This window comes from Lacerta agilis, chromosome 5, assembly GCF_009819535.1.
Source record: "Lacerta agilis isolate rLacAgi1 chromosome 5, rLacAgi1.pri, whole genome shotgun sequence".
Lineage (NCBI taxonomy): Eukaryota > Metazoa > Chordata > Lepidosauria > Squamata > Lacertidae > Lacerta > Lacerta agilis.
Genome location: NC_046316.1, coordinates 2,954,729 through 2,979,508, shown reverse-complemented (window position 1 = coordinate 2,979,508; position 24,780 = coordinate 2,954,729). Strand labels below are relative to the sequence as shown.

Genomic DNA, 24,780 nt, shown 5'->3' with positions numbered 1-24,780 from the left:
TTGCTGCAGTCAACAGCCAAAACTTCTATCTGAACAATGAAGTATGCATCCTTTTCATTTTCTAATTCTACTCTCTACCTAACATAACGCAGTCGCACATACAGAGGAATCTATTGAGTCTTCAGCCCATGCCTTTATGGATTCAGGCATGTACATGGTTATATTAATAAGTCTGCACAGTTAAAGGGAACACACCCCACTAAGTTGCCTTCTAATAAATTATTACTTTGCCTCCCATTTTCTTTTAAATGTCATGAAAAATTGATGGGTGCCCCTCCTGAATGAGAGCAGCAGTTGAACAAAATGTGACTAGCTACAGATGCAAATGCTACTTCTGATTTTCAAACCTCATACACTGCTCAGTGGTCTTCTGAATTGTGGGGTGCACCCATGCTATAAATGTCGGCCTTCTAGATTCCCATTTGAGCAAGAACAACAACTCCAATATTAGGGCTGATCTATCTTAAAGCGTGTTTGCTGTTATTGTAGAAATTTAGCATTTTTTGCATCTGTGTTATTCGTAATTAATTATCTGCAAGAATCCGCAACACTGAAGACCCCTTCGCAATGCTGCTTAGCTTCTTTTATTTCGCAACACGCTTTGTGCTTAGCTCTTTGTAAATCTGCAAAAGTCACAATTGCCCCCCCCCCCCATACTACTTCTTCCTCATGTTCATGGGCAAATATTTAAACATGCTATTCCTCCGCTAGCATTCTAAAGCAATATGGTTCAACAAGTGTTGCGGAATATGGTTTGCTGAACGTATAGCATCTGGGATTGAGGTTCCAGTGACCAGTGGAGTAATCGAGAGGAGGAGGAAGAAAAGACCTCAGGTCTACCTTCCAAAGAACAAGGATTTATTTACACCACAAACCTATGCAGTTTAACTGTAAAGTGTCGCTGAGTTCCACAAGACTTACTCTCGCGTAAGTTCACATAGGACTGGAGGCTTGGGCTGTAAACCAGCGCAAAGCTCATGTTTCAGAGAAAGTCACCAGGATGCAAAAGTTCAAGATCAGAGAATCTGCCAATGATCCTGTGGCACCATGACTTCCTTGATGGTGGGCTAGCACAGCTGCTGTACTTCCGCTTTCCTAATAGCCTACTAGCCAAAACAGCTGGATTTAGCCAACTAGGGCCTGCTTACTCGCAAGAAGTAGCCACAATCCACCATATATGTCCACAGAAATTAGTGGGCTTAAGTCCACTGTGAAGTTCTCTTTCTGTGGAACGAGGATAGGGAAGCCTCCCGGAGCTCCCCCATTTGGGCCATGAGGCAGGTTCAGCCAGGCCATGGCCACCTGACCCACACCTGATGCCAGCTATGGGGAAGGTAAAGACAAAGCTCGGGCAGAAGGGGGCTTTTCAGGCTGGTGGTTGGTGCTTGGGAAGTGCCAGTCATGCGAGCCTTGCAAGCCTTGTACCCGGCTCTCCCTAAGCACTGAGCACAAGCCTTACAAATCAGCTGGTGGCCAGCACTCGCCACACACATCTTTTGCCTGTGCAGTCTGATTTCAAACCACACAGGCAAAATAAATATCACCTGATGCCACTGTGACTTAACAGGTGAGAGGCCCCACCCATCTGTCACACACCCATTGGTGGAGTTTAAGGAGGTAAGTGACCTGCTGTCCAGAAATTTAAAGAAACATTCTGATTTGTCCACTTGTGCTAATTTCTCTTGATTTCAAAAGTAGCAAGTGTCTGGGCAATTTTTCAGGATAACCCATAAGTCAGAAACGATACCTTCATTGCATTATTGAGAAAGTGTTCCTTTTCCTCTAGCTTCCTGTGTTCTCCCCTCAGTTCACTGCTTCTCTTTAATAACTTCCTCTTCTCTTCCTCTTTGACTGTGAAGGCAAAGGGATGAAAGCAGGCAATGAATGGCTGTTAAGATGAGAAATGTTACGGAGGAGTCTAAGAGATGCCTTGGGAGTGCCCCTTTTGACCCATCTAGTGAAGAGGCATTTGGTGATACTGCCAAATACATTAAGCTGATAAACAAGTACACACAGTGCTAACAACTCAGTCCGAAGGAGGTACAGTAACAACAACAAAAGTCACAGGACACAAGTAAAATATCCATAATGGGTGGGGGTGGGGGTGCATATTTTACACTGGGCTCAAGGACTCAAGGGGTTTTCATGTGCTAAGGCAAAAAGCAAAGTCATCAATGAACAGAAAGCACCCACCTAATTAGAATGCCGTTGCATGAATGGGCTAGCAGACGGCCTCGATTCACTGTGACCGTCTCTCTTTCAAGGAGAAAGGTTATGGTGAGAATTCCCCCCCTCTGACCCACAAACGAAAAACGGTATTTGTCTCCTATGTGAAACACACACACACACACACAGTCCACCTCCGAGTTTGTGAACTCTCAATTCAGATGTGTTAGAACAGTAATTGGGAAACCCTTCCACCAGACAAGTACGGATGTGTTCGGATGGTGCTTTATTTCCGAGACCCTTGTAATCCACCCCCCGAGGCGACTCCATTTTGAAGTTGCTGACACCTGAGAAACCATTTCTTATAATCAATTGCTACGGTTCGTACCTGTTTTATGAGTAACGTAGGACTGAACAATCGCCAGAGTTCCAGCCCATGGCACATTTCCATCTTTCTTCAACACCTACAATTTCAGGAAATAACGGATTCAAACAAGTCAAGGGCACACACTTATGTTATAATGCATACAATCGTTACAGAACTGCCACCCTCCAATTTATTCCTCAAAAGCTGATTATATCAGGACTATGTAATAGCTCCATAAGAGTGGTTAGTTTGCCGATTTGTAAAATGAAAAGCTATGGAAATATATTTAGAAATTATATTTTGCCTTTCCACAAAGAGAGAACAAAACTCTCTGTCAAGGTAAGTCTAGCGAATCTGTAATGCAACCAGACTGGTTCACATCGCCAAATTTCTTCACCTGCTCACATATGCAGTCACAAATGATACGAACAGAAGGTTGCATGAACTGGTCAGCAAATGTAGGGAATTTATATGATTGCATAGGCAGTTTCTTTAGCATCCATGATCACTTAACCCTCTAGTGATAGCCAAATGTACCATGACAGTGCTGAAAAAAATGCATTGAAGGTTCATGTGAGTCTTCCAAAACTTCAGGTTTAGCTCTTCCTCAACCAAGATGAAGTCTGAATTACTATGTGGGATTGCAGTCCCCTTATCACAAATCCAGGAAAAAACTGATGTTTCCAGTCTCACAGCTTTTGGGATCCACCCCCCCCCCATGAGGTGCTGGGGATCAGATGCAGTTAATTGTGTTAGTTGTTCTTTATGTCTAGAGTAGAACCTGCTCTATCTTTAAAGGAGAGGAAATGTTGAGCTCTCACCACTGCTTTATACTGTAGGCTATTACTGAGACACTGATGCAGTTATACTGTATAAAATAAAAGAGAAAATTATCAGTGGGGGCATTATTTTTAATTTGCAAGTGGTGTTATGCTTAATATCAATATTAATACTAATGGGCTGGTTATAGCTTTCTTGGGTATATTAGACTGATAACAGTGATTTTTTTTAATGAACAGGGGGCTAAGTTTGTTCTACTATGGATAGGATATCATTAAGTCAGTCTCAATGATTTCATTGGAAGAGACTTAAGCATGTGCTTAAAGTTCTCCCATTGAAATCAATCTACCATAAGGATGGTGGGTCATTTGATATTAAGTTGCACTGACTACACCATAGACCATATTTCTGGAACTTCTTCCAGGAGATGAACAGCCTGGGATTTCTCAGGTGATTAGATTTAGACATTATCTCTCCTCTTACCCTGAATACTCAAAAGTGAATGATTTAAACTTTGCTGTGCAAAAATTACTTCAATGCTGGATTTTATTTTATTTTATTAAAGATTTTCTTGATTTACAAAAGTGTGTGCAATGTCTCTCTCGTATTTTTTCCATGTAACATTTTTACAAATCAGTTTTGGTTGTTGAGACATTAGGGAGAGAAGGGGGAAAGAGGTGGGTGGGATGGATAAGGTGGGGTGACGATGTTTCTATTTTCCTTAATATATGTAGGATTTGGTGTCAGCGTTGTTTGTGTAGGTTCTCTGTTATTCGCTTGTGCTTCTTTGGCGGTGAGAGAGGTCGGGATTGGCGTAGGGTGTGATTGTTCATTTGTGGTTGGCTGTGATGATCTTTGGTCTCCTGTGTGAGTGGGGTGGGTGGGTGTTTTTGATCAGGTTAGCCATGTTGATTTGTATGCTGTCGGTAGATTTTTGTCATTGTCTTGTTGGGCTGTGTGTGTGATGAAAGGGAACCATACCGGGGTGAAGGTGTCTTCTTCTATTTGTCCCCGTGTCAGTTTCAGGTTACTGGTTAGTTTTTCTAGTAAGGCTGTTTCCCATACTACTTGGTACCATTAGTCCATGCTTACTCCTGACAGGTCTTGTGTCTGGTTATGATGTTTCTGGCTGCTGAGAGTAGATGGATTATGAGTTCTTTGTGTTGTAAGTGGGCATTATTGTCTTGGAAGATGTTTAGTAAGACCAATTTTGGGGTGGTTTCTAGCACTTGCTTGGTTATCTTACATATTTCTTGTATGGTTGTTGTCCAGAATGTTTGGATTTTGGGGCACTCCCACCACATGTGGAAGTATGTGCCTGTGGAGGTGCACCCTCTCCAGCACTTTGGTGAGGTTCCTGGGCGTATTAGCACTAATTTTCTTGGCGTTAGATACCACCTGTAGGTTAGTTTTAGGGTGAGTTCTCTTCTTTTCGTTGATATGGATTTAAAGGGGGGTTTAGACCACATTCTGGTCCACTGAGTGGGGTTGATTTCATATCCTATGTCATCCTCCCATTGTTTTTTGATTGTGTCTAAGGAGCTCGTGGGATTTTTGAGTATTTTGTATATTGCGGATAGCTGCCGCGTCCCTTTGTCATTAGGATGAGCTTTTCAAAGGCTGTCAGAGGTCTAGTTGCTGCTGATTTTACTGTTGGTTTGTTTAAGAGGGCATGTAGTTGGTGTTGTGTTAACCAGGGCATTTGGGTGTCTTCTAATTTGTCCTGTATTTCTTGTGTTGACAGAGGTTTGTTATTTTTATAAAAGTCTACTAGGCGATATAGGCCTTTGTATTGCCATGTTTTTATTTGGAGGTTTTGTGCTGCATGGTGGAATAGTGGATGGTAGGCCAGGGGAATTAGTGGGGATGGGGTTGGGGATAGTTTGCCTGTTTCTGTTTTCCATGCTTTGAACATGGTTTGTGTGTACCTGTTAAGTGTGGTGGGGATTTTTCTTAGTTTGTTTGGGGGGAGTGGGTATGCTGTGGTGCAGATATTTTCAATTGTGTCCCTTTCTAGGTGTATCCATTGTTTTGTCTTGTCTTCTAGTATATATGGGATTATATGATGTATTTAGTTGGCACTGTAGAATGCTTCTATGTTGGGGATTCCCCATCGCAAATATTTACAGAAAAGGGAGCAACAGTGAATTTACTGTGTAGCTTTAGGCGAATCAATATTAATGGACTTAGGATTTTTGACAAAATGAATAAGGTATGGAGGATACTCCCAGGCTGGTTTGGATGGTTACAGTGTAAAGGCATATCTCACCTTTTCTTGGCACTTAGGACAGACCCAGACCCCTTTGGGAACAGTCTTCAAAGGAGGGTCCAAGCAGTTGAGGTGATAGGCTCTGGGGCATGTTCCACAGGACTGCAAATTGGCACCACGCTTACATGCTGAACAATATTCATCATGGCTGACCTCATTCTGTGAAGCACAAAAGCACAAGGAGGCAGGTAGTTCAGCTGATCTACAGAAGGAGCTCTCCATAAGCAGACTGTGGCCATATAAACCCAAACAAGCCCAATTAAATAGATGAAAATAAGACTTTAGTATATTTGTAGCACTCCTACTTTATATTAATGATCAAAGCCTGACAGCACCAACCCAACTATTACATCCTGAGCATGAAAATCTTGGAGACGGAGGCCATCATTTTAAACAGAAGGGAAATAATTATTTAGAAAAGAGGCTTGCTTCCATGGTGATGAACTGATTTTGCTAAGGATGTGTCTTCAGTGGCTCCTGGTTTACGGTGGACATATTGTCAGCATGTTAACTTGCCTGTGTTATGAAAGTTGTCAGCATCACACATAATCCATATAGGATTGTAGGTACAGTGCTGTGGAAGAATCTGTGATTGTGAAAAATAAAATTGTGTGGTCCTGGAAGCATCATTTAGCTTGATAGATGGGATACTGAAATCTAAGGTTAGCATTCTCTGGTTTGCTGTCTGTTTGTTTTCCATGTGGTGGTGAACCTTCAGCCTGCAGATCTAATCCAGCCTGCAGCTCCCCCAATTCCCATTCCCCAGAGCCAGTCCAGGAGTATACCATGGGCAATGGTATCAGAAGAAGACAAGAATTCAAGAATCAGGAGTAAGGTTGCACTCCCCTGGTTCTCTGCAATTGTCATCCGTTAGGAAGACCAAGGCTGACTCAGTTCCATGGCCAGGCCTAAACCCAGAATGGAATGGCTCCAAATAATCTGTGTCATCCAAGAATGTTTGCAGCTGCTCCATCACAACCCTTTCCCACCACCTTTCCCACAAAGGGGTTATTTGTGACTGGTCAATAGTTGTTCCTGTCAAAGAGGTCTTTAGCAGGGACAAATCAGTCAGACCCCCCTCTGCTAGATTTAATAAGCCAGGAGAGACAAATAATGGAACCAGGGAGATTCTGCATACAGATAAAACACAAAATGTTGTTCTTTGCAGCGGACAGAGGATGTGTGAACCCGAATATTGTTCCTCCAGTCATTGCTCTGACCATTGCACTCCCTGCATTTTTGGCAAAACTACCCTGAACAGCAGTGGGGCAGTGACTGTACACTCTAGTATGTGACAACTGAAAAGGCCCAGGGTGACAGACAACAACACAATACTTTAAAAAAAAAACCTTAAAAGAAGACCCTGTTCCCTCGCAATATACAAGGTGTGGTAAAACATACCTGCCAAGATGGATCCTCATTGGCTAGCATTATGAAAGAAGGGCAGAACACAGGTTAGGAGCAGTGGGTTTAGATTCCCCAGCTTGGTGGGATTTTAGGTAGGCTAAAGGTTATAATCAGCCAGGCTATGTCTGTCCAAGTGACCCTACATGCACCCCACCCCCTTTTTAGTTTATACTAAGCTTTTTGCATTCCCTCTTCATGTATGTTTCCTCTTCTCAGGATTGTGGCACTTTTTGTTTGTTCACATTGAATGTGTGAAATTGCACTCACACGCCCATACACACAAATAACTGAAGTGATGCATGCAAAACATTCACATGGCCAGGGCTGTGCAAGATCAAAGATAACGCTCTCCCTGAAAGAGCTTAGCAAGAGAAATTAGAGAGATGTCAGTAAAGATGAGTGGATATATGCAGTCTCCTTCCAATCAAATGAAAAAGGATTTGGTAATGGAGGAGGAGGAGGAGGAGGAGGACTATACAGACATTTGCCCAGCCTATTCCCAAGTAGGTTAGCAGCACCTTAATGAGGTACTAACATTTGCTCTAAGGAAACATCTAAGGCAGGGATAACCAGAAGTGCAACAAGAGTGCTTCATTAATGAGATATCTCCCTCTGCTGGAATGTAAAGCTACCAATGCTTTAAATGTTAGTTCTGTCTTTCATAGCAACCCTTGTGTGAGCTACAAACAATTAGGGTGGGGACAACTCCCCTGAACACATGACCTGCAGCTGATCAATATTCTGATTTTGGGAGATGATCATCTGCAAAAATATTAGTATGGAAGTGCCCCAGGAAACTAGAAATATTAATCTGGGGCAAAAATGGGAATGAAGTGCAGACTATACTAGCACTGTGTACATATTTTCAGCGGCTGAATAGAAAAACTGAGTTTGTCCTGTAAATTAGCAAGAAAGAGGTACAAGACTGGCAGTAAAGACACATAATTTGCTATTTGGTGCTGCACAATGCTCAAATATTGTGCTGGTCTTGGTGCTCCAGTATGATGATGATGTTGTTGTTGTTGTTGTTGATGCCATGGGTACAGTGCATGCTTTGCATACATAGAATATTGGGTTCAATTTTCATCAGTTTGCTAAAAGGGTTTCAGGTAGCAGAAAATTTGGGAAAATTTCTACCTAAGACCACGCAGTGTTGCCTCCAGTCTAGAGTGCACAGAATTGGGGTAGATGGACCAAAGCAGTGGCACATATGTTTTGATCAGTGTTGGTAGCCAATCATAATTTTCCACTAGCCAGTTGTAAAGCCCAGTCCCACTATGAAACTACAACAATATCATGTGCATTTTCAAAACAGGTAACAGTTTCATTAGACTGAATGTAGTCTATTAGTAGTGTAGTGTATTAGGGGACGCGGGTGGCGTTGTGGGTTAAACCACAGAGCCTAGGGCTTGCTGATCAGAAGGTCGGCGGTTTGAATCCCCGGGGCGGGGTGAGCTCCCATTGTTTGGTCCCTGCTCCTGCCAACCTAGCAGTTCGAAAGCATGCCAAAGTGCAAGTAGATAAATAGGTACCGCTCCAGCGGGAAGGTAAACGGCGTTTTCGTGTGCTGCTCTGGTTCACCAGAAGCAGCTTAGTCATGTGGAATATATGTACTTTGGCCAATAAGACACCTAATGGAATTTCCTGTTCCAAGAAATGGATTTACAAAAGTGAAGCAAGAATGATTTTTTTTCAGGAAGCAGGAGTTCTGGGGCACCTTAAAGATTAACAACTTTTATGACACGAGTTCTCATAGGCTAGAGTCCAATTCTCAAATATTCATATATTTTAGCTCAAAAGAATTTCTGCCTTGTTAGCGGAAAAGTTGGCATACAAATCTAGTGGTTAGGGCTAAACTTCAATAGGGTAAATTTTACAAAGCGCAGCTCCCTTTTTTGACTCATGCAAATTGTCATGAAGAGGAACCATGCCCTCTGACCTCTCAGAACTCCTTCTGGAGGGGATACAGATATATAATGTAAAATTAATTTTTTTTCCTGTTGTTTATTGATGCTAAAAAAAACAATGAACATTATTCTGGGAGGAAATCCATCTCAGGTTTTTGAATGAGAATACTTTGTTAACATTTTTGTGCTTAGGTTGTATTTTCCTCTTACTCTTTCAATTTTACTGTGATTACTTCAGGTGTGGAGTACTAACTTATATTTCCATTCCAATAATTCAGAGATCTTACCTCTTGTGGACAGAAACAAGGGATTGTTCAAATAATTTGATGCAAGACGTTTCCTCTGCAAAAGATAACACGAAAAGCGTTGACTAAAACATTTATTCCACCAACAACCAAGTCCAACTCAGAGGGGATAATCAGGAGCTATCCACACATGGGTGTCAATAATATGCACATACGTACTTTTAAAAGGGGGGGGGGATTCTATATCTGAGTGTTGGGGAGATCCCATAATAAAATTAACATGAGATTTCCTGGAGCAGTTGTGGTATTCTGTGTTAACTCTGTGGGTTAAATACAACTTCCTTCGGGAGCATTCCCTTTTTAGCAAGGAATTCCATGCAAGAGAGTTAGAAAAAAAACATTGTTTTAGCTGGATAGGTATATATTTTAATAGATATATATGCACGCTGATGTGAGAATCAGGGCCTCTTACAAAAGAAAAGGCAATATATACTGTTATAAATAAATATTTCAATGAATGTCAGCTAACGTCATTATCAAATGTCAGCTTTAAATAGCCTAAAGAAACAGTGGCTTGTATTTCATCTTCCCAAGTTCCTGGCATAAATGTGTGCTTTTAAAAAGTGGATTTTTTTTTTTTTTAAACGAAATTCTATTTTTAAAGTCCACAACGTATTTCACCATATGTTACGCCAGAAGCATGAAAAGAAGAAACGTACATAATTTGTATTTCCACTTCTCCAAAACTGCTAAGATTAAATTCATGTCAGTCACATAGAAAAGAAATAAGTGATCCCATTACTAGTTCATTAGCTGTAACTGAATTAGATAAAACCGGCATCACAGGAAACATTTACTGAGGTTGCTTTATTGAACATGCAACACTCATCAGAAACTACTGGGCTTGGGGGGGGTACTTTTAAAAGTGTTTTCTACTTTCATTTGCAATTGCCAATCCCAATTTGAACCAATCCTCGGCGAATCAAAACAATGAAGGTCTCCCCCCCCCCCCAAAAATCTCACTTTTCCTAAACAGCAGATGGTGGGATAGATTTAGCGTTTCTTTCCCCATGAAATAAGCTTGAGTTGTGGGTGGTAAATGCACAGAGCTAATGTTAAGGTGCTACTGGGTTTATAAATTCATGTCTATGCTATACATTTAAGCCAGTAGGAAACTGATCTGACTGTCACACTGACAATGTAATTGTTTCTCTCAACACCTTCATAATACACAGGGCTCTTTCCAGTAAACTATGTTAGCTATGCTGTTTTAAAGTCTTATTTCATAACAGGTATGTGCTTTTATTTTGTAATGGAAAACTACTGTGTTGTCCCGTGAATAAGGACCAGAAGTGAAGTGGAATGAAAAAGCGACAGGACAAGAGATGTACCTCCGTTTCCAAAAGCCCACTGTAGGCTGGGTTGGCTGTGCTCCTCCTTTTCCTCTCCTGACGCTTGCTTTGGATTTCTGTAATCAATTTATGAAACATTATCTCTGTATGTGTGTGAGCATTTGAAAACATTTTTTTCTTTCAGATACAACTCATTAGTCAGATGACTTTTGGCTTGTGGTCTGCTTAGACCTTATGTTGAGTTTCTAATGCTTGTCTGGGCAGCGGCCCCGATAATTTGTCAGATTCTGTGTTTGAAGTTATTTCTGAAATTCACAACATGGTTTAACGCAGCAGTCTGGAACCTCAGGCCTGAAGCCAAATATGGCCCCGAAGCCTTATTTATTTGGCCCTTGGCCACCTCTGCCGCCAGGTCACCCCCTTCAAGTGCTTTTGCCTGGCTAGATTGTGTCCTTGAGATGGACGGAGGGGTGGGTATTTTGTAAGGCTGGAATGCCACCTACACTTAAAGGTAAGTGTTGCACCTCTTGCTCTGCCCACTTTTTGCCCCTGGCTCCATGCATTGCTGTTGTGCCCCCCAGGAGGTCACCCATGAAGGACTGTGGCCTTTGGGATGAAAAAAGGTCCCACACTTCTGGTATAATGGCTGCTAAATGGGAATCCTTTGACTATCAGACAGATTCACAGATGTCTAATAACAATTGGCACAGCTCAATACCTAAACTGTTGTTGCTGGCATCCGTCTGTCTCGAGAGACAATGGACTGCGCCTCTGGGGGTGGAGTCAAACTGCTGCATTAGCAGCACCAAATATTGCACCCTGGGGAGCAATCCTGGGCATGTGTATGGAGGTCCTGGGCTACCCAAACCTCATCTGAGCCTCACTGACGTGGCCCAAAGGAAAGCAGAGGAAGATGTTTGGCACCAGCTTGGCTGCAGGAGTTGACGGGGGGCAGAAGACAAGGCGCCATACAACTGTCTTGGGGACTACGCTCCAGATTTATCAATCAATCAATAACAATTTATTCGACCGTCAGTCAGAACACAATCATCCATAGAAATTTTAAAAACCTGAGACAACTCAGAGGGGTTTACACTAAAACATACAGTAAAAGTAAATTATACATAAAAACCCATATCGATACCATCGATTTTGACCTTACGCTGTTTAAGGGCCAAAAAAAGAAATTTGGCCACCTCAAAAGTTGTGGTGCCAGTAAAATTATTCAGCAAAAACGAAACCTGACATTCTCCATCTACCAGGCTAAGGTGGCCTAAGAGTGGAGCTACCAGTTTCTGTCTAAGAGCAACATAAAATGGGCAGGTCAGGAGAATGTGTTCGGTTGATTCAACCTTTCCCGAGGCACAGGGACAGACCCTCAGAGCATATGGGACTCCCTTATATCTTCCCAACAGGACCTCTGTTTCCAGGACGTTTAATCTTGCTGCTGTGAGGAGTCTGCGATATTCTACATATTGGATTTCCACCAGGTAAGGGGCTGGTGAATTCCGGAAGATCTGCTCCCCCAAAAACATCCCTGGTTTCACACAAGCAATGTCCTCTTGTCTTGCAATGTCCCTCAGTCTTTGAGAGATCACAGCTTTGGCATGAGAGAATGTCATGGACTCCAGAAAGAGCTGTGACAGTCCGCAAGTCTGCACTTCGTTTAAAATCTCTTTTTCCACATAGATTGGAAATCATCCCTTAGTATCAGGGGTGCCATGCCTACCGGGTTAAAACAAAGTTTAAGCCATAACCAAAGCTTGGTCTTTAGGGCCACATATCGAAAGGCTTGCCAACCCACTTCTAATCTCATGACTGCACCCGCTACAGACGGGGGAATCCTGAGAATAGCTCTGAGAAATCGAGTTTGGACAGCTTCCAATCTAAGAAAGTCCCTGCGTGTTCCCAAGGATATGCCCGCCAACATAAGAGGGAGAACTTTCATTTGAAAGAGCCTCAAGGCAACTTTCACAGATTGGGCCTGGTTCTTAGCATATAAAGATCTGATCATCATGGCTGCTTTAGAGGCATTAGCAAATATATACTCTTTATGAGCTACAAAGGACCTATTTGATCGGATCACTTGGCCCAAATATTTAAAGCTGTTAACCTGTTCCAGTGTAACACCATTCATCGACCACGAGAGCAATTTTGGTTGAGCAGAGCAAACCATAACCTTAGTCTTAGCATAATTTAGTTGCAGCTCATGTTGTACACAGTATTCATGAAGTGCTACTAACATTCTCCTCAACCCAATCGGGGATCTAGCCAAAAGTGCGGCATCATCTGCGTACAGGAGGACATTTAGAGGCCGGCCAGCTAATTTGGGAGGATGGTAAGCATTGTTGGCCATATGGGCCACCAATGAATTAAGATAAAAGTTGAACAGCTCCAGATTTATGTAGTGTTTACTCTTTAGCCTTTTCAAAGACCTGACTAAGCACCTATATTAGAGGCTATATACCTCTGAATACCAGGTGTTGGGGTAAACAGCAATGGAGGGCCCTCGCCATCAGGCCCTGCTCTTGAGCACCAAGAAGCATCTGGTCAACCACAGTTGGAGATAGACTGCTGGGCCCCCCAATCCTTGTTTGAATTTACCAAGGCAATTCTTATATTCCTGGAGTCATGGCAGCTTGCAATCTTACAAGGATTTGTTTCTTTAAACAAAACAAAACAAAACAAAAAACAAAACCAGCAATTCCCCAATAACAAATCAAACTAAGGGCCCAACTAGTATCCTATTAAAGGGGCATCCAGACAAAAGAATTCAGTGATCGGAGCTATTAAACAAGTTATAAGCTTTTTAAAGCTTTGGACAACAAGGTCAGAATGAAAAGCTTCATTAACACTCAAGCCTCCATGCCCATTAACGAACACCTCCTCGTCACAGTTTTGTATCTCTGCTGTCGCAGAAGGCACTGCAGGTTTTCTTTGTTTCCCTCACAGAGAAGGGGAAAGAAAGACTATAAATATCAAAGCTGAATCTGTAGACATATTTGGTTCAAGAAAAAGGTGAAGAAACCCAAATTTATGCCCCCAACTTACATCATTAAAATATAATATTAACACAGGCTAACTTTGAGGAGCTGCTTTGCTTTCTTCTTTGAAGCAGTGTGTAGGAGAGTTGTCATGTTTTGAGGAGTTACAGTGTTTGTGTATTCTAGTTATAAAAAGTACAAAAAAGAGTTCAGATTTCTATATGGCTACCCCTCTTGCAAAAGCTGCATTCATATGCATGTAATCGAAAACACCTGCAAGAAGGGCTAGACTTCTGCAAGGCATCCTGAACAGCAAGATTGGTATAACCAGTTTGCGATCAGTCGTACCAAATGTGCGTCAGTTGCAATGAAGTACTAAAAATATACAAGACTGCGTAACAGCCACCAACTTTGCCTTTTTAGAGGTATTTTGTAAGAAGTGAAATTGTTGGAGTTTGTGAAGAGGGCAGGCGTGGAGCATATCATGGCAAATGGAGGAAGGGATGAAATGTCTGAACCTGGCCTGTGACTGGCCTCCCAGGGATTGTGTCTTTTGAAATACATTGTCATCAGAATGTATGGCAGCTGGCAGATGTGAACAGCTGTTGCTGCTGCTGCTGTTCAAGTACCTATTTTTTATTTTTATTTTTTAATCTTTAAGCCTCCCTGAGTCCCTGTCAGGGAGAAAGGAGAGGCAAGTATAAACAAACAAACAAGATTGCGATGATGGTGATCCAAATGCAGGGATGGAGGGGACATTTGTAAGGCAAACTGGCAGGAGGTCCTTAATGCCTGCCACACCTGCCAAGTCTTCAGTGCAGATGTTATGTACCCACTAGGCACTTCCTCTTAGCTGGGTTTCTTCCAGTTTCAAAATCTGACTTGGAAAATTTTATTGGGGGGGGGGGGAATTTGCAGGGGAGAATCAGTGGGTGGGCAACAAGTTAGGTCTCCTCCCCAGCAAGTGTCTACCCCAGCACTTGCCTTGTGAGGAAATACACATGATGGGGCCAAATTCAACCAACCCATTTCACTAGTAGTAGTAGTAGTAGAAGAAGAAGAGTTTGGATTTGATATCCCGCTTTATCACTACCCGAAGGAGTCTCAAAGCGGCTAACATTCCCCTTTCCCTTCCTCCCCCACAACACACACTCTGTGAGGTGAGTGGGGCTGAGAGACTTCAAGTGTGACTTGCCCAAGGCCACCCAGCAGCTGCATGTGGAGGAGCAGAGACCCGAACCCGGTTCCCCAGATTACGAGTCTACCGCTCTTAACCACACTGGGCTTCCGCCTCCTCTTTTCTCCCTGAACCTCCCCCAAACCTGCTCTAGAGGGTTGGGAGAACCCACAGGACAGCATGTGGGGCGAGGAGAGGAAAGATGGTTCCACCAGACAAGCAGAAATGCTTGTGCTGATGGTCTCCTGAACACTCTGCGGAATGACCGCCGCCTGATTCCCTCATAGTGTGTCTCTTGCCTTGATTTCACAGAATGTGGACTTGCTGCTGGAAGAAATGTCAGGGGTCCCAGGGGCAAGTGAAGTCTCAAAGGACTTGCCCAAAGAGCAGGTCCCTCTGGTTTCCCCGAAGCCTCTCAAATTTTGAGAACTAGAGCATTTCTATGCTTTGTGCCTCTTCAGGGGAGAACTTGGTGAATTTAGTTTCTGCATTCGCTTTTTTCATACGGTGCTTGGTTTGGTTACTCCATTCAATGGGTCCTAAACAAGTTTGACGTGTCTTGGATTTAGAGAGCAGTCTTAGTTACTAAGTGACTGGCTACATGAGCTTGGGAATCCCATTCCCCACCTGATATTGATGATTGGGTAGTGGCATCTTGAGAACAAGGGATACATAGCTAGAGATGGGAAGGCCTGGAAAAAACCCGGAAAAACTGGAGAAAAACAAACAAACCAAGCCCCCCCCCTTATTTTTATTATCCAAAGCAGTTTTTTCCAGAAAAAATGGCTTTTTTGGGGGGGGGGAACGGAAAAAGGGGAAACCTGGGTTGTTGTTTTTTCAAATTTTTCCGGGGTTTTTTCCAGGCCTTTCCATCTCTATACATATCTCAATATATGAAGGAGCATCTTGCACTAATTTAAAGGCATATGGAGTTTTGGTTACAATTGCTGTGACCTGATAATCCGACTCCTGCCCAGTTAAAGCAACCCCTCTAGTAACAAGCGTAGAAGCCTCTTTACTTCCAGATAGTTTGTTCTATATAATACTAATAATTTATTATTTATACCCCGCCCATCTGGCTGGGTTTCCCCAGCCACTCTGGGCGGCTTCCAACAGAATGTTAAAATACAACAGTCTATTAAACATTAAAAGCTTCCCTAAACAGGGCTGCCTTGAGATGTCTTCTAAAAGTCTGGTAGTTGTTTTTCTCTCTTTGACATCTGGTGGGAGGGTGTTCCACAGGGCGGGTGCCACTACCAAGAAGGCCCACTGCCTGGTTCCCTGTCACCTCACTTCTCGCAGTGAGGGAACCGACAGAAGGCCCTCGACACTGGATCTCAGTGTCCGGGCAGAACAATGGGGCTGGAGACGCTCCTTCAGATATACTGGACCGAGGCCGTTTAGGGCTTTAAAGGTCAGCACCAACACTTTGAATTGTGCTCGGAAACGTACTGGGAGCCAATGTAGGTCTTTCAAGACCAGTGTTATGTGGTCTCGCTGGCCACATGTTACATTTATAATCCTTATCCATTCCCATTCCTATTTATTGTTATTGATACTGAAACATCTTAATAAACTACTGACAGAAGAGAAAAATTGTCCTGGATGATTGCTGGTATTTTCAATGTAGCAGAGGTGCTCAAGCTTTAAATTATTACTCTTACTTTCCTGGCATAAAAAAATACTAAGACGGGCAGGTTGTGGGATTATTATCTACACGATTTGTATTACGCAAGCCTCTTGGTAAAACTGTTGCTTTGTAAATTCCATTTCAATCTCTTGCCATTAAAGGATTAGGGATGCTGATGACTTAGAACTTTCTGTAAACTGCTTTTAGATTTCCATTCATCAAGGCATGAAATCATTTTCCAAAATGCAGCTATAAAGTTCTGAGCCTTTCTGAGGAAAGCAAGCAAGCAAGCAAGCAAGCAAGACCAACAGGAGGGGATCCTCACAAAGAATATGATTGCATTCTGAAGTGCTCTATTACCCCACCTTCTTCACATTCTAGAAAATTTAAGTGATATTTTAAAAGAGAAGTTACACAATATGCTGAGTATGTGACAGAGGTGGATGTTTAATCAGCAGCATGGGACGAGATCACAGTGGTCGCCCTTTCTCTTGTGTCATGGTCCCGATGAAGATTTGAGAAGTGAGTATCATTGAGATCATGGTATGAGGGGAAAGGATTAAGCCCCCTTTACAGCAGTCCTGATCTTGACTGACGCACATGGATGCAATTTTAAAAAATTAAAAAATCAGTCACATCAAATGCCATCTTGGATTTGTTATATAGTATATCTTGGCTGTAGCTCTTTGCAGTATACTCTACACATTCCACTCATGGCATTTTGTTGGTATATGTAAGCTACATTACTGAACATCAGAGCAAGATCTTCAGCTGGCAAAAAGCACACAATATTTACTTCATGAGGACCAGTCCCCCCAAAACTTTTAATAATAAAGAGTCCCAAGTTTCCAACCTTCATTGAGAAGTTGCTTCCCCCCTGCAAAAAAACAGAAAACATTCTTACCTTCCAAGTATTCTGTCGTAACCAGGCCTAATGCTACCATAAAGGCAATTTTCTAGAGAAGAAATAAAAAAAATATTACTTTGATTACTGCTGAAAGAACTCCAGTTGCACCATAGGGCTTTACAAATTCCTCCATTTGACGACTAACAGCATGAACTCTTTAATAACTCAGGACCTTCAGTCCTCTGTAAGAGACCACAACATCTATGTTCAGGTGAATTCCTCAAAGCAGTCAAACATGTGCAGATGGGCCAGAGCTTTGTTTTTGCGAAAGTTTGATTTGTACTGTACTGCATTTGTGCATACTGTTTCATTGGTTTCCTGTTTCTACGTTTAAAAGTGAGCAGTATGGAAAATAAGCTCTCTGTCTGATCCCAGGTACAGTGGACAGAGTCTGGTCTACACGTGTAACAGAATGAAGTAGTCAAATGGAATGTAACTGCTTCAGACTGGATGTGAGGAGTGACAATTCTAATCCCCCCCCCCAAAAAAAACCAAGAAGAAACATGAAAGACTGGCATGTCAGGGAGAAAAACTGAAGCATAACCTGCTGCCTTTTGAATTAAGTGTGGAGAGATTTTTTTATTTAAAAGGAGCATTCAAAAATCTGACACCACCCCAACCACCAGCTGTTGGGTTGCCATATTTTGAAGAGCAAAAAGGAGGACACATTTGCTGACTTCTGCTTTTAACTGTGGATCGCTATGACGACTCTACCCATGAAAAAGAAGACATATGGCAACCCTAGCGAGACTCATTTTTAAATATTGTCTATTGCAGAATGGAATATGAAAATCTGAGTCTAGACATTTATGCCACTGGATACTTGACAAGCAGTTTTGGTGATGTTCAACTTGAGACTTCTCAGAAAGCAAGAACTTGACTTGCTGTCTTTGGACATTACAGCTCACATCTCATATGAAGGCATACCAAAGAAATTGGTCCTATGTCCAGAGTACATAGAATCAAGCACCAGTTCCAACACTGGTGATTGGCCACAAACTGGTCCGTGGGGGGGGGGGGAGATGATGGCAGAGATCACTGAGAGGTAGGTGCTAATGTACTTGCAAGACCCCTGGATTCTGAGATTTCATTTTCGGGGGGGGGGGAGGAATGAGTCTCTAACCCTCCTAAAAATAAAGTTATAAAGCAAAATGTGCAGCTGGTTAGGGGCAACCAACCTATTGATTCAGCCATCTAATGCAGATGGAGAAGCAATTGTAACCTGCACTCAGTGACTCAGTAGAACATATCCTGTGGTTCTGGACTATGGATTAATGTGTGAAGAGCTATGATGGTGTGATAACCATGGCAAAATCTGAACATTTGCTGCCTTGAACCAACTTTATGGAAAATATATTTCTGCAAACATGCATCACGCAAAGAACTGCCTCGCTGTATTGACTGCATCTAGTCACCATGCCTTTAATACAGTGAGATTAAGGCACAGATGAGGAAGGATTTTTCTATGGAAGGTCATTAGCACAACAGAAAACTCAGGTGCGGGTAAAGCTGACATTTGGTAGAGTGTCTGCCTGTCTCCGTCTTTTGTGGTGAGGGTTTTGTCCCTAACCTGATGCTACAAGTCAGGGACAAAAGGACTATAAGGCTCTGGGTTTTTTGCTTGATGGAGGGGCAGCACCCCCCCCCCCCAAACTTGCCTGTCACACCTTCCTCACTCATGACCAAAGAGGACCCAGCCTACTGTCTGGACCTAGCTCACCACTACTCAAGGGGAAAGGAAGACTTAACAACCCAATTAAAGAAAAATGTCATTCGTTACACCAATTAAAGAATCACCTAGTACTTTGGCTGCAATACTACAGTCCTAGGAGCCCCTGGATCCACCGCCTTCCTCCAAATCCAACTCAAACTCTTACATTAGTTGCTTTGCTGTTTTCAAACAAGGTTACTGCTTACCTATTCTTTTGCTTTTGAATGCCAAGCTTTCTTGATCTACATTTCTGAATTCTATTCATACTAAATATATCAATAAATGCCTTAAGAAATCTGCAGTACTTCTCTCTTTGCATAGTTCAATAAGGGTTTTTTTTTAAAAAAAGACAACAACATTTCACGTTGTAATTATATGTTCTAGTTGTTGTTACATGCATTTACACTAATTACACAGTTAGTTCTAATTACACTAATTGCATAAATGCATGTTAATCAACTAAAGCTTATTCAAAGAACAAAATAAATTAACCCAGAGCCTTATAATACATACATTTTCTTTAGTGCACAAAGAAAGCAAGACAGAAGCAGACCTCATGCTTACGCCCCAAGTCTGCACTGCCTGATAACCATACGGTTCTTCTAGCAGAACTGTTCCTGTTAAGTCATCAGTTCTACTCTAATATGCAGAAAGGAATAAAAAAAAACTAATTTGAAAATAAAACTGATATTAAAATACCTTCTTAATCTCCAATTGTATCTCCCAACCACACCCTGGAGTGCTATTTCATGCAAGACCAGAAAATATGTACTCTTTAAAATGACTATTAAATCAACACAGACTGGTGATCCACACAAAAAGGAATGGCATCTCAGTGAAAAATACATCTCATACCTGATGCGAGTGAATGAACTGAAGGGGTCTAGGGATCAAAAACACAAAGGCAAATATGAGGGAAATGGTTTACTTACTTAAACTATAATGAGGGGGGAATGGTGATTTTCAGAAAGGTTGGTGAAAATGAGCATTCTTATGGCAACATGAGATGGTAGGTTGGCTGTGTCATAATTACACAACTACTAGGCAAATCCTTTGGTCTCACACACTGAACAACTTGTATCTCTCTAACACAACCAGTTCTTTCAAGATGAACAGCCACACAACTCATCCCCCAGTAGCTTTGTTTACAGAAGTAACAGGAAATCAAAGCTCAAGACTTGGAGATTTTTAATGTTCAGATAAGAAACCGTGTAACAGAATATATTGGGGGCAGTTCATTTTGAAATACATAAGTAAGTAGAATCTGACACCAACTAAAGGGGAAATGATATATATAAGCAGTGCTTTTTTTGGTTTTTTTAAAAGTGAGGTATTCAGATATGGATAAAAGTACCTTGGAAGCCAGCAAAAATAGCTGCTGTGGGCAGAAAAAAAGGGTGTTGAGGCTCTGAGGATCAAGGTTGAGCAGATTTCTTACATATCAAATGGACTTAAATTAAGTGAGTCACATTCTTTTACATGAGGCATGTCCTTTTGTGTACTCATTTATATTTGGTAACTCTTCACCAAATGCAATATTTTACTTTAGTGAAGCAGTTGAGAAGGGGCCCAGTGATGTGGCCATTCAAAACAGCAACAGTGTCAGGATCCTATAAGAGGTATAAATCTACAGAAACATCTGTCAGTGAATGGCTATGTAGGGTCTGGTGACTTCTGTTTCAGTGTATCTGAAGAAGTGTGCATGCACATGAAAGCTCATACCAAGAACAAACTTAGTTGGTCTTTAAGGTGCTACTGGAAGGAATTATTTTATTTTATTTTGTTTTAACTATGTAAAAACTGTAAGAAGTGCTGAAACAGCAAGGTTGTGCATGTAAGAAAGGCAGGCAATCATCCAAAGGAAGGTTGCTTTGAGGACTAAATGAAGTGTTTTGAACAGCCAGAAAGCTCTAGATAAACACTGGGTAACATTGTACTGTGATTGTCTGACGGTGGAACTCAACTTCCCCTTCTCTACCCTGCACCCTCCCCACATGCCTCCCCCCCCCCAAACTACTCCAGAGAGCTGGGGGACCCTCTGCAGCAAATCTGGGGAGGACAGAGAGGAAAGGGAAGTTATGTTGCAGGAACACTTTTTCACATTGTTACGGAAATTAGGGGGGGGGGTCACCCAAGCAAAGTCTCCTCCCGAGTAAACTCATTGGGGTATGGAGTGATGCCCTTAAGGGAACCCATCTCTCTGCCATGATCCAGTAGGCGAGAGACCACGTGCACAGGGAAATGCCTCAGCAGGTAATCTCTGGGTGCTTCAGGAAGCCACTGGGCTAATGTCCCTCAGCTGGAATCCCATTGTTCTCTCCCAGGTAAGTGCTCAAGGTATCCTTGCCAATACTTAACACCAATTCACATTGGCCCAGGGCTATCTCCCTGATATTGCTCTGTTTCCCCCATATGCTAATCTTGTTTTTCCTATATGTTAATCATGTACAACCCTTCCCTTTCGTGATGTAGTAATGATGTTTCCAAACTGTATTCTGGGATATGATAGGAGTTTTTAAAAGTTCTTGTAACGCTGCTCTCGGGGTGCAGTTTTACTGTAACCTATTGCACAATAATAAACCCTGTCTTGTCCTTGCTCCAGTGGCTGGACTTCTTTTATTTAACTCCGCAGAAACCAGTGGGCTTATCCCCAAGGGCCAGGTGCCTGGCCAGTTCCACACCTGGGATTTTCCGTTACAACATTAAGAACTCCCTTGGATCTTGGAGATTTTTAAGCAAAGGTTGGATGGTCATCTGTCATGGATGCTTTAGTTGAAAGTCCTACATTGCAGGGGGTTGGACTAGATGACCCTCAGGGTCCCTTCCAACTCTACAATTCTATGAACAGTAAGTGTCTGCTCATGCAGTGCTGAGCATCATCTATTAAGAATTTTTAGAAATAATGAAAATAAAATAAAAGAGTTTACAATCCACAAGACCAGGGTGGCTAACCTGTGGCCCCTTCAGATGTTGTTTTAGTCCAACTCCCATCAGCCAGCAGGGCCAATGGTCAGGAATTATGAGAGCTGCAGGCCAACGCCATTGGCAGGGTCACAGGTCAGCCACCACTGCCATCAGAAGAACATAAAGAACAAAGAGTTACCCAAGATGGTAAGCAATAAATCTTGTATTACAGTAATTTCTGCTGTTACTATTCCATGAAAAAAAATAAGAATAAATTGTTGGTGTTGGACAACAAATGCAGTTGTCCCAATTTTATGGACAAGTCTTATGTGTAAAGTATTTTTTTGCTGACAGATAGGAAAAAATGAGCACGAGTCTGTTCTGTCTAGGCAATGTTCCAAAGACAGCTATTAATATTATTCAACCTGAGTAATGACAGTTGGGTACAATTCTACTATCTCCTAGAGTACTCTGAAATGCTCTTTCATATCTCGTAGCATTAGGTCCCACTTTACTACCTGTAATTTAAAAAGCAGCATTTCCAAGAAGTTCTACAGGTCTGTTTTCTAAGAGCAGGGGAATTGTTTTGCCACAGGCTTATTAGCTTGCAGTGAACTCTACACTGAAAATCAGGTGTATGGAACACCTTGCAGCGAAACTGAAGTGGCATTAATAGTTCAACCGGACAACTATTAACCTTACTTAAGTCCAGTTATAACACCAGGTCTGTATGTATGCAACCATGTTGCCCTGCATCACAGGAAGCAGGCATGGGGGGAACCTATGGCTATCAAAATGTTGCTGGACTCCAACTCCCATCAGTCCCAGTTAGTATGGCCAATGATCAGGAATGAGGGGAACACCTGGCATGGGGTGCGGAGTCACAGGTTTCACATCTCTGACCTAAAGCGTCACTTAAAGCTTGATGTTATTATTTTATTAATAATCAAGTCCTACCCTCCTCTCCGCATTTGCAAGCTATTCATTGAGCCTTGTCTTATCCATCTAGATGGCTTGCAAATAATCAATATTACAGAAAATTCTCAGTGAACGATGAAAAAGAAGCACATTTATCCTTGCACTTGCTTCCCACTGCTTCTTATCACGATAAGAGTGTGACACGAACCATTTGTCATACAGTAAGTAGAAACTGATTGCTTATTCTTTTTTGTAGCCAATTCTCCTCGGTGCTGCACCAGTTCATAAAACACCTTAAAAGTCCCCGTATAGGCCTGCCCAGGCACTAAGGTCTTCGTAAGAGGTCCTCGGCAACGCAGCAGACCTTTTCTGTGGAGACACCTGGCTTGTGAAACAGCCGCCCCTCCGAAGTGAGGGAAGCAGCAACGTAATTAATTTTAGGCTAAAATTAATATACTCGCTTGCCCAAACTTTTTCCGATTATTAAGACTCAGTCTTGCACATTAGTCTGGTTCTGTAGATGTTATTGTATTCGTGTTTTAGGTTGATTTTTACAGATCATTTGAATATTATTATGACTGTGAATCACACTGGATTTTAAAAAAATGTGTTTTCCATAAATATGTAAATAAACACAGATCAAATGGGCACTTCCATTACTTTGTTAAAACACAGAACTGTTAACACTTAACTAAGGCTAGTAAGGAAAAACTGCTCTGGGCATATTTTGTGGATTTTGTAATAAACTGTATTTTGCAAAAGGTATAAATAAAACTAAGGCAAGCATGTCGCAGCTCAGTAAATAAGGGACTGTATTCTCTAAAAGTAGCAGCTTAACCTTTGGACTGAGGAGACCCTCTGTGAGCGTCTCTATGTATATGAAATATCACGTTTATAAAGAAAATAAGATTTTGTTAACCTCTGGGCTTTCCTCTTTTTTCTTTTTGGTAGCAGGGGGTCCCTGAGCTGACTCTTCGGGAGCTTTCTTTGTCTCCACTTTATTCTCTGTTTGGGTTTGAACTTGAGGCTGAATGATGATGACCTGCAAAACAAACGGGTGAATGAAAAGAAGATTGCTCCACAGCCTGAAAGGGATTCAATTTTTCCAGAGAAACAGAATCTTCAAATAAAGGGCTCCTTTGTCAACTACTTTCTTGCAGAGACAATATAATCATGCAGCTGGCATATTACGATCTGGAGACTCTCTTGTCAGAATCTTTACAAATATTATAAACAAAAGAGGCACCGTTCTCAGAGACTGTTCACTTACACCTAGTTGATTCAATCGCTTGGCATGTCTCAGAATTGTGGTCCACATGGTATCCCCCGCAACACAGAAGTTGCCAAAACTGGGATCCCCAGCCTGATTTTTAATATACCAAAAGGAAATGGTAGAATAGTTTCCTTTTTAAATCTAGCATCTCAATCTCTCTCAGGTCCCTCTTTTTCTGGACTATGAATTATGTCCTGGTCCACAATAACACAATTTCATGGCATGGTCCACAACAACACAATTCCAGCTTATCCTTTGCTTGTTTACTCAGGAGCAAGTCCCACTGAGTTCAGCAGAGCCACATAAGAGTTCAAATTTATCTCTGTGTTTGAGAAAGACAATTATTACTCCCCCAGAATTAACAGGACTTTCTATACCAAGTTTGAAAAAACTGCTAGGAGAGGTCATCTAGAGTGATGAGGTCGGTGTCAATAGGAAGACGGGACGCTGCTCTGTTTTTCCTTTCCATCAGACACCAGTGGAACAGTCAGTAATGGAATAGATGAGTGTGAAAAAAGCAACCCAAACCCTGCAAAGGTGGAACACATTCTATGTTTACATGACGGCTACATGAAGTCACATTCCACATGGAAAACAAGGGGTGAGAGCCAATGTAGCATGAAGCTACAAGTGGGCTTCTCGTTGCTCTCCATCCTCCTCCAGATACCCAAACACTCCCAAAATCTGCCGTGGAGAATTAAGAGACCTTCTGGATAAATTTTTGGAGGCACACAGGGAAGGAGGCAGGACAGGGGAGAAGAGAGACTGGCAGTTCCATTGCCC

At 42.1% G+C, this 24,780-nt stretch overlaps 1 protein-coding gene across 3 annotated transcripts in view; it reads right to left on the bottom strand.

Annotated features, from left to right (window-relative positions):
- PHF21B (PHD finger protein 21B) overlaps positions 1–24,780 on the bottom strand; it is a 185,596-nt gene that overhangs the window by 2,663 nt on the left and 158,153 nt on the right. For all 3 annotated transcript variants that reach the window (XM_033148291.1, XM_033148293.1, XM_033148294.1), the window contains 8 exons: positions 23,644–23,766; positions 17,189–17,240; positions 10,533–10,609; positions 9,184–9,238; positions 6,984–7,006; positions 5,583–5,741; positions 2,555–2,630; positions 1,748–1,851 (listed from right to left, as the gene is read on the bottom strand). In XM_033148291.1, coding sequence (XP_033004182.1) covers positions 1,748–1,851; positions 2,555–2,630; positions 5,583–5,741; positions 6,984–7,006; positions 9,184–9,238; positions 10,533–10,609; positions 17,189–17,240; positions 23,644–23,766 — 669 coding nt within the window. The remainder of the gene's footprint in view (positions 1–1,747; positions 1,852–2,554; positions 2,631–5,582; positions 5,742–6,983; positions 7,007–9,183; positions 9,239–10,532; positions 10,610–17,188; positions 17,241–23,643; positions 23,767–24,780) is intronic.